The sequence below is a fragment of the Lutra lutra genome, chromosome 8 (assembly GCF_902655055.1).
Source record: "Lutra lutra chromosome 8, mLutLut1.2, whole genome shotgun sequence".
Lineage (NCBI taxonomy): Eukaryota > Metazoa > Chordata > Mammalia > Carnivora > Mustelidae > Lutra > Lutra lutra.
In genome coordinates, this window is record NC_062285.1 from 94,186,934 (window position 1) to 94,199,711 (window position 12,778).

Genomic DNA, 12,778 nt, shown 5'->3' on the forward strand with positions numbered 1-12,778 from the left:
CCAGGAGCCTCCCAGATCATAACCTCCCTGTCTCAGGGAGGGTCATGGAGATGAGAAAACCAAATGGGGGAAATGCAAGTTTAAGATTTGAAAGGATAAAAATCTCTTAAATATCTTTCACCTAGATAACGCTCTTAAGAATTTTGACTTTAAATTTTTATCTTAAATTTTTAGATTCCATTTCATCCCAAATTAAATTGGTTATACGTTGCTCACAAACTAGTGGCCTGCTTCGGATGTTTTGGTCAACCCCAACCTAAATGTTAATAAGGAATGGAAATGTTATTTACTTCCAGAAAAATCATTGACAAGAGAAAACAATATCTCTGTAGTCTCTTATTTTATATTAAGCACAAACTTTTTATAAAAGTAAGCTAACAGCATGAGTTTTGAAGGAAAAGAAACCTGAATTCCTATCCTGGCTCTTCCGTGGATAAGCTAGCTGCCAAGTCACTGAAGCATACCGTACCTCAATTTTGTCACCTGTAAGTGTGGATAAAAAATACTTCATTTCGTAGGCAGCTGCGAGGATGAAATAAAATAATGTCTGTCAAGCACTTAGTACACTTCCTGGCACATGGTTAAGTGCTCAAAAAATAGTACATATCATTACTGTTTCTATTGCATAAGAGAAGGTTTAAAAACTGTATCCTCGTTTGAAACATAGTGCAAAGTCTGGGGTAACCAGGGGATTTTTTTCCCAACCCCTCAACAATATCGAATGGTAGGAGTTGTGGTCTCCTGCCTTTATGGAATTGACTTTTGCTGTGGGAAATTAATAGAAAGACAAGTATCTCCTGAGACAGCTAAGTTGTGAGTTTACTTAGGACCCCTCCCCCACGTTTATGACGTGAAAGGAAAGAGCCTTTCAAATATTCTAATCAGTAAGAAAGAGATAGCTCTAGACACTGACAACCTCCTTCCCTCTTACTAAAAGTCACTTTCAGAGGCGCCTGGATGGCTCAGTCGGTTAAGCGGCTGCCTTCTGCTCAGGTCATGATCTCAGGGTCCTGGGATAGAGACCTACATTGGGCTCCCTGCTCAGTGGGGAGTCTGCTTCTCCCTCCACCCCTCTCCCCAGCTAGTACTCTCTCTCTCTCAAATAAATAAGTAAAATCTTTAAAAAAAAAGTCCTTTCCATTCTGACATAGATAATCATCATCAAAAGGTAATAATAGTCATAAGAATGTGGATAATAGTAACAACCAAAATGCCACCACTCATCTTTTCAGGTTAGGAGATTAGCAATTGGGGATGATGCATGTAAAGTGCTTGCTGAAAAAAACCAGCCACCTTTTATTAAGTATCTACTGCATGATAGGTCCCCTGCAAGGCACTAAGCAGTGTTTGATAAAACTCTGAAGACCTTAAGGGGCGCCTGGGTGGCTCAATCGTTAAGAGTCTGCCTTCGGCTCAGGTCATGATCCCAGGGTCCTGGGATTGAGCCCCGCGTCAAGCTCCCTGCTCAGCGGGAAGCCTGCTTCTCCCTCTCCCACTCCCACTGCTTGTGTTCCCTCTCTCGCTGTGCCTCTATCAAATAAAATAAAATCTTGAAAAAAAACAACCTGAAGACCTTAAAAGATAGGTATTGGTGTCTACATTTTACAGTGGAGGAAACTGAGCTCAGAACCATTAAGTCACTTGCCAGACACATAGGGTAATTAAGGGTCGAGTCTGGAGTCGAACCTTCTTTCTTCTGATTCCACAGCCCGAACAATTTCAGCTTTCACATTCCAACATATTTGCTTGCCCCAGCTTTGTGTAATCTATCTGGACAGCGACACAGAGACACAAAGTTTACCTGTCAGCAGGTCCTCCAGGACGAACACATGTTATTACAACTGGACGAGATTTATTTCTATCGTCATGTGCTCCTCCTAGCCAAAAAAAAAAAAAGGAAAGAAAGAAAGAAATACAGCTTAACAATGTTTTTATTAAAAACAATCACTTACGAAATGCCAGCATGGAACTAACGTACATTTTTGTTGCTGTGCAGAGTGAAACATGGAAATTTTTTCCAAAAATCTTCTTCATTTTATATAGAATGTGCTTTTGAAGTCACAATGTCTCCGCCTCTCAATAAATATATGGCTGGATTCAGGGCTGATACAGAAAATATTTAACAACTAGGGTCATAAAAGCACGAACTACTGGCAAGTACTAGTCTAACGAGAACAACCAGTTATGAGCAAAGTACAGGTGGCCATCCCTGGGGCCAATGAACCTGGGCTATGACACAGGTGAGTAGGTCTACAACCTGACACAAGGGAAGCAAAAACTGAAGAGGGAAAAAGTATATAAGTACTTAAAGCAAGAAAGAAAAAAATTCAAGAGGCTGAAGTCTGTTCCATTAAAGTTGGGCTGTTCAAAAAATTGGGGGCAAATTTGACAGACTATTTCAAAACAACTGCAATGCTTATATGGAGATTTTAGCTCTGGATAAGGACAATTTCTGCTCAAGAATTCTTGGAAACAGAGAAACTTCAAGATGGAAGGTAATTTATTATAAATTCTCTTCTACATCCAGGACACCTTTGTAAAACTTCCATACTCTGGGCTCCCCCAGCCTTTCCTTGAGACCCCCCCAGACAGCTACTTATTAGATTTGAGGAGCCCATTTTACATTTGGACACATTGTGGTGTTGGAAGCTTCTTTCTAATTATTCATCTGATACCTTCTTCCTTCAGCTTTCATCTCCTGGTCCTTGTTCTATTATTTATAGCAGTGACACAAAAATGAATGCTCTCTACTCTAAGAAACATTTTCTGAAAGTAGAAAACAGTGATCATACACCTGTAAAGTCTCATCTTCTTTAGGCTGGACATCTCCACTTTCTTAACTATTCTGCATCTGACCTGGTTTCTTTATACATTACCATCCTGGCTGCCCACCTGGGGGTCCCTAGTTTGCCAGTATCTGAAAAGTATGAATATTAACCATCGAATATTCCATCCCTAATGTCTGCCTGGTAGAACAGACTGGCATTTCCCAAACTTGGAACAGGTAGAGAGGTCAACTTAAAGAATCTAGCCTCAACGAAAAATCAAAAGGCATTCACTGCTCCTGATGAACGCAAATGCTTCCTTTCTGCTCACTTCTACTACAAATGATTTATTGGTCTGGCTGAATGATACGAGCTCCATTTCAGTATCTCATTCTTTCCCTCAGTTTGATGGCTTCTTTCAAAGTTCCTCTTTACTTACAATAGGAAATTCACAACTTCCTCAGAAAAGCATTTTTAAAATGCAAATCATGACAATAAATTACAGCATATGCTTACCCACATTTATATAAATACTATTATGTAATTTCTCTTTGGCAAGGTGATCATAAAAAGATAGATCTGTTTTCTCCTGAAGGGATGCTGATTTAGAAAAGGATGGGGGGCCCAAGATAGTACAAGACTTCCCATAATTTTGATCTGGTCTACCTTTAAATCCCTAAGAGTGAATGCATGGCAAAGGGTGAGATAGCTCTAAATTTCGTGATATGTGGTATTTTATCAGTATTTGAAATAACAACCAAATTTAGCTTATGATTCTCCTAGTTCTAGACATTTGGAGCTGCAAAGCAAAACAGAGACCACTCAGAGACCAGTAGTATTCTCAATTCTAGCTGCATGTTAGTATCACTCGTCTGGAATGCTTTTTAAAAATAACCATGCTGTATGATCTCCCTGATATGAGGAAGCAGAGATGCAACGTGGGGGGTTTGGGGGATAGGAAAAGAATAAATGAAACAAGATGGGATTGGGAGGGAGACAAACAATAAGAGACTCTTAATGTCACAAAACAAACTGAGGTTGGCCAGGGGGAGGAGGGTAGGGAGAGGGGTGTGGGGTTATGGACATTGGGGAGGGTATGTGCTATGGTGAGTGCTGTGAAGTGTGTAAACCTGGCGATTCACAGACCTGTACCCCTGGGGCTAATAATACATTATATGTTTATAAAAAATTAAAAAATAAATGTCCATGCTGGGCCCACAATGCAGACCAAATCTGAATATTGGGCTCCATGTATTAGGTGAGTAGACCCTATCTGCAATTTTCTAGCTGAGAATGACTGATAAAGTTTCTTTGCCCAAAGTGAAAAGGAACTTAGTGGCAGAGTGCTTTCCCTATTATTCCAAGCCATCTTCCTTAGCTTGGTGGCAAGGGCATTAACTCAAATTTAACTCTGCAAATTTCAGACCAGACATCGTTTTTCATTCTATAGGTGAAAGGTTCTATTGTTTGGGGAGTCAAGGTTTTAGAACCTCTCACAAATAGCATTAGAAATGCAATTCCATTCATCAGATAAAAGCCCGCTTTATTGTTCCAACACCCATTCTAACTGGTGAAGAAGAAATTCACCAATACGGAATGAAGGTCCTGCATCTGTGATACTGTCCTCCTGATACTGTCCTCTTCCTTCCTGAAAGTCCTGGTGTTCTCACTGAAATAAGTTTAGCTCAAAATCCATCGATGCCATGATGTCTTCTCTGCCTTGATAACATCAACCCACAGTACTTTCTCATTCTGCACCTCTTTTTGGGATGAATCAGGATTCTGAAGGGAGGGGTGAGGGCCACCTTTTGAGCACGGGCCACCTTTTGAGCACGGACAACCCTTCAGGTGGGCCTCAAACTACTCTAAAAATATAAATGCTTCCTTTGATTCTCCTGAAAAATTGTACAAAATTCCACAAACTTTTACATTCAACTGATGTACTAAGGGAGTGTTTAAAGCTTACAAAAACGTGGTTTTCATAAACTAATACTGATTCATTGTTACAAAGGTTTTAAAATCAGTGTAACACTAAGAAGTCTATGTCCACACAAATCTAGGTCACATCCAAGTATTTATTCTCTTATTTATTAAGCACCTATGGTGTACCAGATTCTAGGCTCATCCTAGAAAATGCTTATTCTTCATGCATGTACAGATACTTGAAATTCTTGCAAATGGTGGGATGGGCGTTTTGTTGACATTATATTGTCGATTGTCTTGAGGTGGTTATAGATTTCAAATGCTTCCATTCTTTTTTTGTTCCTAATGATAAATTACTGTTGCTTTAGCTCTTTCATTAGCAGTTTGATTTGTTATTGATTAACCATATAGCAACTAGTAATGAATATTTGCACCAGCAGTATTTTTTACTGCAGCTTTTCAATAATTAGGGTTGTAGGCATGTAGTTCAAGTGTGTCATTCTATCATACCTATATTGCAAAAACAGATTTGTATCTACCACCCTCTGAGCCAAAATTACTTATATACTGACTTTTTATTATATTCTTCTAGTTCCTTTGCACGGCAGTGTGGGAATGGTTAAAGGTAAATGATGAAGGTACAACGCTCCATCTAAAAATAGGAGCTGGTCAGAAAAAGGTAATAATTGCTGGTCTAAATCACTCGGTGAGTTCCACATTTTCCATTTTCTCTATCATTCACTTGGGTACTTTATCAACTTATGTCTTAAATTCACTGGATTATAATTCCCTGCAGATAGGGAGCTGTCTTATGACTCCCTAGTACTCGGCCCTCTGCTGACATGCTGACATGCTGACAAGTCCTTAATAAATATATGATTGATTTGCTAGATAACTGGCATGGAATGGAATCTAATGTTTAAAGCTTAGTTATTTAAGACAAGTGTATATAAGTGAACACATTTCTTTTATTCCTTGATGCATGTATGTTTATTAAGATGCTTAGTTAATTTTAACTAATGTTTTAATAATTTGGATAAAAATTTGACCTGGTGAAATATAAAATACAATAGGTAAAGACAAAAAAAATCAAGAAATGTGAAATGTTAAAAAAATTCCTTGATGCCTACATAGTTCCCTATTGAAATTTATTGTCACACTAGCAATTACAAGATGTTTATCTGCAGTTTTTAAGGTAGAAACTGCTAATAAGAAAAATAAAATATTGAAAGCCAGAATTACAGCTCAGAATTGATGATTTTATAGACAAGTTGGAGTCACTTGAAATCTTTATTATTAATGTCATTCCATAATAAAGTAAGGTAAGCTGATGCACATAGGTTCTTAGGGATTAGATTATCTTCAATCCATTTTTAGAAAGCTACAATAACAAAATGTATTTCAGGAGAAAATAAAGTTGCTTAATCCTAGTGTATTAAATCAAATCAAGCCATATTCATCAACATTTTTGACTCAAAGGTAAAAAAAGTATAAAGGGAAGGCAAAACACATGTTGAAAAGTGGTTAAATCAGTAGGATGAATGAATTGACAAGATTTACAAATGGTGAATTCTTGCTCTGTATTAATGGGCTGAAAACAAATCTAGGTCATTTGGATTCTTTGATTCCCACTCATTGTTTTATTTTTTAAAATAATGGTGCCAATATTATAAGGTGACTTTATGCCTTAGAAACATGTGTTGTTGTTGTTTGGATGACTTTCTAGTTCACTGCTAATATTTCATTGACAAATCCTCCAAGAATATCAGATGATTCATATTTTCCAGTCACCACCTACCTCGTATTACAAAACCAAAGGTATTGCCTTCTTTATGTAATGTGACCTCCACCGTTCGGAAAATAACACTTGATCCTTGAACAGCTGAATGCCAGGAAGAGAGAGAGAAATGTAAGTCTTAAGTCATACGAACACACCCATTTTTTTGATGTGGCATAAGACACTACAGATCCCGTTGCAAATTATTTTTATTATGAGTAATCAAGGGGCAACAATTTCTTTTCAAAGACAATGTTAGAAAAAATACTTGGAATGTCACACGAATACCATAAAATAGTCTGCACAAGTGATTTAGGCTTAGGCCCAAGTGGAGTCAAATTCATGGGTACTTATTTCCGTCTTATGTAGCCAGCTTGTAGGTAGAACATATAATAATCACATTGTTAAAACTCATATAACAAGAGAGACGATCTTCATATACTCAGTAGAATTATTTCCCCTTCATAAAATTTAAAACCAATTTTGATTTTTGTAAAACTTGAAATAATGTATTTATATTTATTTTTGCAGCTAATACAGGAAGAAAAAGTGCTACTCTCAAATTATCATTAACAGATGATGCTGATGCAGGTAGATTTCCTGACATGATGGATGCATAGCAATTAACAAGGGTAACCCAAATCAAACTTGGAGGGCAACAAAAAATTCTTTAGTATGTTCAGAATATTACTGCTGTCTAATAAAATAAAGATTAACTTAATTTTATTTAATACCATCAGGCATATGTTGTGTTTGTCTGCTTATTGCTTCTATTTCACAAAATAAAATTGCATGATCAAGTTGATATATCTAATTAATAATTTATACAGTATACATGTGTAACACAGGGTATAAGTTGCAGGAAGGTATAGTAACTAAATTCTTCTGTGAGATTGTTTTCAGGAAAGTGGTGAGTATTTCTGGTTATATAGTACACCACTGCTGAATTAATAAAAAACAAATTTCTACAAATGAATATTTCATCATTATGGATACAGGGATGTTTTTATTCAGAAAGACAAAAGAATCTGCAAATAGTAGAATTTGATGGTCTTGGAACCTAATCTTGAATTTGTATAATGATAACTAATTATCTGATGCTGTGTTTATTATCAATGGCACACTTTTTACATTGTTGTTAGATCTTGAGAAGTTTATTACATGAAACTACCAACAAAAGGGGAGCCTGGGTGGCTTAGTCAGTTAGGTCTCCAACTCTTGGTTTCAGCTCAGATCATGATCTCATGGGTCGTGGGAGTGAGCCCCATGCTGGGTTGGGCGCTCAGCCTGGAACCTCCTTGAGGGTCTCTCCCTCTGCCTCCCCCCACCACCATGTGTGTGCTCTCTCTCTCTCTCAAATAAATAAACCTTTAAAAAATAAAATATCCACTAGAAATATATGGATAGACTAGATATAGGTATAGAGTCTATACATAGAATTTAATTGCATCTTTTTTTTTTAATTTTAGTTGAAAGTTTGCAAAGAGTGCTGACTTTTTTTTTTTTTTAAGATTTTATTCATCCATTTGACAGAGAGAGAGAGAGATCACAAGTAGGTAGAGAGGCAGACAGAGAGAGGAGGAAGCAGGCTCACTGCCGAGCAGAGAGCCCAATGCGGGGCTTGATCCCAAGACCCTGAGATCATGACCTGAGCCGAAGGCAGAGGCTTAACCCACTGAGCCACCCAGGCGCCCCTTAATTGCATCTTTTAAAAGAACATTTCTTACCATTTACAGATTTTAATTTAGCATTAATTAGAACTATTTTTAATTATCAGAAATTCTGAATCCTCAAAGGAATAAACATGATTATGAAAAGTACACAGTTAAATTCACAAAACTGCACACAACGGGCTGGGATATAAGTACAACATGAATCTGGATCTGCTGAAAAACAACATAAACCTACAGCTGAACAAATGTTTTGGTATACTGCTGATTTAATTAAATGTCATATTCTTGCTATCAGGGGAATTTTAGTTCATTTTAATCAGCTAGGAACAGTACACTCAAATAGCTGAAACTGTTGAGGTACAGTTTTAATTAAATGAAAAAAAAAGTGAGTTCAAACCAAATGTTTTCTTATTTCCATGACCCAATAAGCCACTTGAAGTATTTGGTTAAAAACATGATCTTTTTGTTCTACTGGAACAAATAGAAAGGAAAGGAAAAGATATGGGGAGAAATAATTAATGAGCATCTACTGTGTGCCAGAGAATCTGCAGAATGGTTTACAAATATTATTTCATTTAATCATTAAATCAACTTTCAATTATATACCACCAAATTTTAATTCTGGACCACCTGTCCTTGTTGGCTGGGTGTCTGTTCTGGGAATGAAAGACACCATAATTTTAATTTTGCTTGAGCTAAATCTTGCTGATCACAAAATCTTACAATCAAATCTAGAGTCAATAGAAAGACTTTTAGGATTATCTACAGCTATAGATTATCCACACTCTTGCTGTTCATCATTTACAAAACTAAATGTGAATGTTGATTATATTTTGATATACTTAATGAAATAGATTTGGTTTTCATAATTTTTGTTTGCATGACTAGATCCTGGTGACTGGGTTTGCATATTCAGTAGCTGGACACCCTATATTGCCCTGTGAATTGTATTCATTACTTCACATTTGCATATGTGGACATATGGACATATCGATATGATCTAAGTAAGGGGCTTCCCCAAAGAATGAAATCCAGTACACAAAAGGGTTAGATTGAAATGAATTTTGCCATGCAAAAATTGTTGTATTGTTGTCCCTTGTTTCCATCTGTGAAATTGTATTATTTCACTATGGCAGATAAGATTTTTCTAAATTATATACTACTCCCCGCCTCCTCAACCTCTACCTCAACAGCAGAATAGAAGTTGGATACTTTCCCTCCTCATTATCTCACTGCGCTGGCCTTCTGTGCGACTTGCTTTGGGCAATAGGATGTTAAGAGATGTAAAAAAAGGTTGAGAAGGTGCTCAGGTAGCTGGGCTTGTCCTGTTTTTCCTTCACCATTGTCATAGGTGGAGGAAGAGCTTTCCCTGGGTAGCTTCTGCTTCCTCACACTGAATTCCAGGATGAACTACATGGAGGGGACCTGAGACAGCTTCCCCAGCTCCCCATCATCATCTTCATCATTGTTATCATCAATTACCTGTCTCTCTTAGAACTGGAATTGAGAAGTAAGGAGGCTATCTCAGGGACATGTTTTTTTGTTTGTTTGTTTTAAAGACTTTTTTTTTTAATTTTTTTGACACAGAGAGACACAGTGAAAGAGGGAACACAAGCAGGGGGAGTGGGAGAGGGAGAACTAGGCTCCCCGCTGAGCAGGAAGCCCGATGCAGGGCTCGATCCCAGGACCCTGGGATCGTGACCTGAGCTGAAGACAGACACTTAACGAGTGAGCCACCCAGACGCCCCTCAGGGACATGTTTGAACACATTTATTTGAATTAAAGAAGTCCCTTTTCTGAGAGAAAGCTAGTCTGATTTAGCTGATGGTGTAACAGTGAGGACTGCCTTTGCCAATCAGATGCCGTGGCGGATGTTTTCCATAAAATAAATGAAGCAAATAGGTAGCACCAAGGTCTGACTGGAAACACCATTTAAAGACATATAAACATTATGCCAGAAACTACATCCTCTCCAATTATTTAAGCTCATGATAAGGAATGTTAGGTGCCAACTAAAAAAATGAATGACAATTATGTAATATTTCAAAATCCTCTAAGGGGTTATGTCACCGTAAAATATGAAGACACTGCTCCAGACCAAGTTTAATACATAAATACCTAAGATATGGATTGGTAATAGCCTCTCTAAATACAAAACACCACATAATTTTTAAGTCGAAAAGAACTTTGGAGCTCATGTAGGTCCACCATTCCTTTTCATAAAGAATCTGAATCTTAAAACAGGTAAGTGGTTTGCACAAGGTCCAACTTCCATTTCTTCTCTGTCAGATCACATACATGCAGACACATGCACATGCGTATCCTTCCTCCACCTCCTTCTGGACTCTGGGGGTGGCTGAGCCTCAAATTGCAGTGATTCCTGGGAGAGCTTCCAGTCTCGGCCTCGGGCGGCTTATCTCCCGGCAATCAGCTCTCTCCCCACGTCCTCCCAGCAGCGGCCTGCTCCTGCGAGCTGTCTGAGCTCAGCGAAGGGGCTGCTTCTTAATCCCTTCAACCTCCCTGAACTCAAAGATCTTATTAATTTATCCAAATATAAAAGAGACAGAGATAATCCGCAGAGGATACATCTCTTCCATCTGATTTCTATCATCGTATTCACACTTTTGTTTTTTTAAAATATCTTTTCCCCTTTTCCCATCAGCTTTAATGCAATGAGGAAGGAAAAGCTGGTATCATCACCAAGTTATGATAGTTTTGAATCCCTGCATATGTCTGATCCCTACTCTCTCCTCTTTAACTTTACTAAAGCTGTATTTATTCAGGATGTCACCTTGCTTTTGGAAAATTATAACACCCTTTGGGCTTATAGCCTCTTACCTATTCTCCATTTGGCTCCCTAAAATGATAATTCTAAAAACACAAATATGATGATGATGATCCTTGGCTTTCAAAGCCGTTAAAGGCTCCTTATCGCCCACCTGATAGTATCCAAGCTCTACCAATATGGTTTCCAAGGCCCTCCACCATTTTGTTCCTATTTATCTTGCTGGTCTTTGCTTTCCCTTTGTGCTTCAGCAACTCTAGTGTGTTGTTCTGTGTTCTTACTTCCTTGCTGTACCCTCCGCCTAAAATGTTCCTTTTCTTGGTGGACCTGCAGAACCTCCTTCAAATCCTCTGAAACCCCTAGTTCTAGATAACTCCTAAATCGGCAAATCTCTATTCCTGGCCTTACCCCTGGACAGCTATTCTAAGAGTTCTTTTTAGGAAGAGGTTGTGTTTTATTGATATTTATATCCCCAGTGGAATAAAAATGGTTAATCAAAGAGCATTAGCTCTAGATATCTGGATTCTCTTAACTCCTTGGTGATGGTCTGAGATAGTGATTTCAAAACAAATGGAGTCTTTTGAAGTTCAAGAAAACAGTGCTTTAGTGTAATCATGGCTAATCATGGTAATGATGGCTGATAGGCACTATGGCTTGCTAAGTGCATGGTGATGATCTAAATACATGATAACAGCCTTGAATTCCTATCAAAATCCTACATTTACTATAGTCATTTTACAGATGAGAAACCTAAGGCTAGGAGAACTTAAATAACAAAGCTAGAAAGGGGAAAACTGACATTTAATCAGTGACACAGTCTAAGCTCTCAATGCTCGATTCTACTGCTTATTCTTGCTGAAGATGAAAAATGGTATAGCAAGGTTTCTGAACACAGACTTCAGTGGATTTTGTTATAAAAACACCATTGCATTTTCGGTGTTGGATTTTATGTTAAGAATAAAAACTCATGATTGGTCATATATACTCAATCCTCGAGTGCTCTCATCTGGTCCCAAAGCTTCAAATACCTTCTATGTTCCCATTACTCGAAATATACATTTCCAGCTCAGATCTTTCTTCCAAACTCCAACCCCAACTCCAGTTCTTTTCTTGACATTGCCTTTTTGCACGTCAAATAGACACTTCCACGGTAACATTTCAAACAATGAACTTCTGATCTTTTCCTCACAAATCAGCTCTGCCCACATTCTTGCCCACCCACCCCCCATTAATGGCAACCCCACCTTCTAGTTGCTCAGGGTTAAAATTTCAGGTGGTCCTTGACTACTCTCTTTCTACACAACCCACGTCAAATCTATCCAGAAATCCTGTTGGCTCTACCTTCAAAGTGATCAAGTATGTACCTGCTTTTTCCCTACCTCTGCCTCCGTCTCTCACCTGGACCACTGTTAACAGCCCCCCAACTGGCCTCCCAGGGTCTCCCCATTGCCACTGCAGTGTCTTCTCAACACAGCAGCCAGAGGAAACCTTTGAAAATAGACATCAGACCGGGTCCCTCCTTTGCCCCAAATCATACAATGCCTTCCCCTAACACTCAGAGCAAAACTTAAGGTCCTAACCCTAACCCTAACCCTAACCCAACCCCAATATATTTCTGCCTTGGATCTCAGCCCTGGCTGTTCCTCTTTCTGCAGTCCTCTTCCCCCAGAAATGCACACAGCTACGTTTCTCACCTCCTTCGAGTCATTGGCTAGTGTCTCTCTCTCAGTGACGCTGTTCCTAACCAACCCATTCAAAATGGCAATCTTACCCCTCTCCCAGCACTCCCAATCCTTCTCCTGACTCTGTAGTGCTGATCATACTATCTTGTTTCCTTCCTATTGTGATCCTGTTT

General features: G+C 38.5%; 1 protein-coding gene across 4 annotated transcripts in view; it reads right to left on the reverse strand.

The window, feature by feature from the left end:
• The window catches only part of GRIP1 (glutamate receptor interacting protein 1), a 700,704-nt gene that overhangs the window by 139,632 nt on the left and 548,294 nt on the right, over positions 1–12,778 (reverse strand). For all 4 annotated transcript variants that reach the window (XM_047742328.1, XM_047742327.1, XM_047742326.1 and 1 more), the window contains 2 exons: positions 6,487–6,570; positions 1,802–1,877 (listed from right to left, as the gene is read on the reverse strand). In XM_047742328.1, the coding sequence (XP_047598284.1) occupies positions 1,802–1,877; positions 6,487–6,570 (160 nt within the window). The remainder of the gene's footprint in view (positions 1–1,801; positions 1,878–6,486; positions 6,571–12,778) is intronic.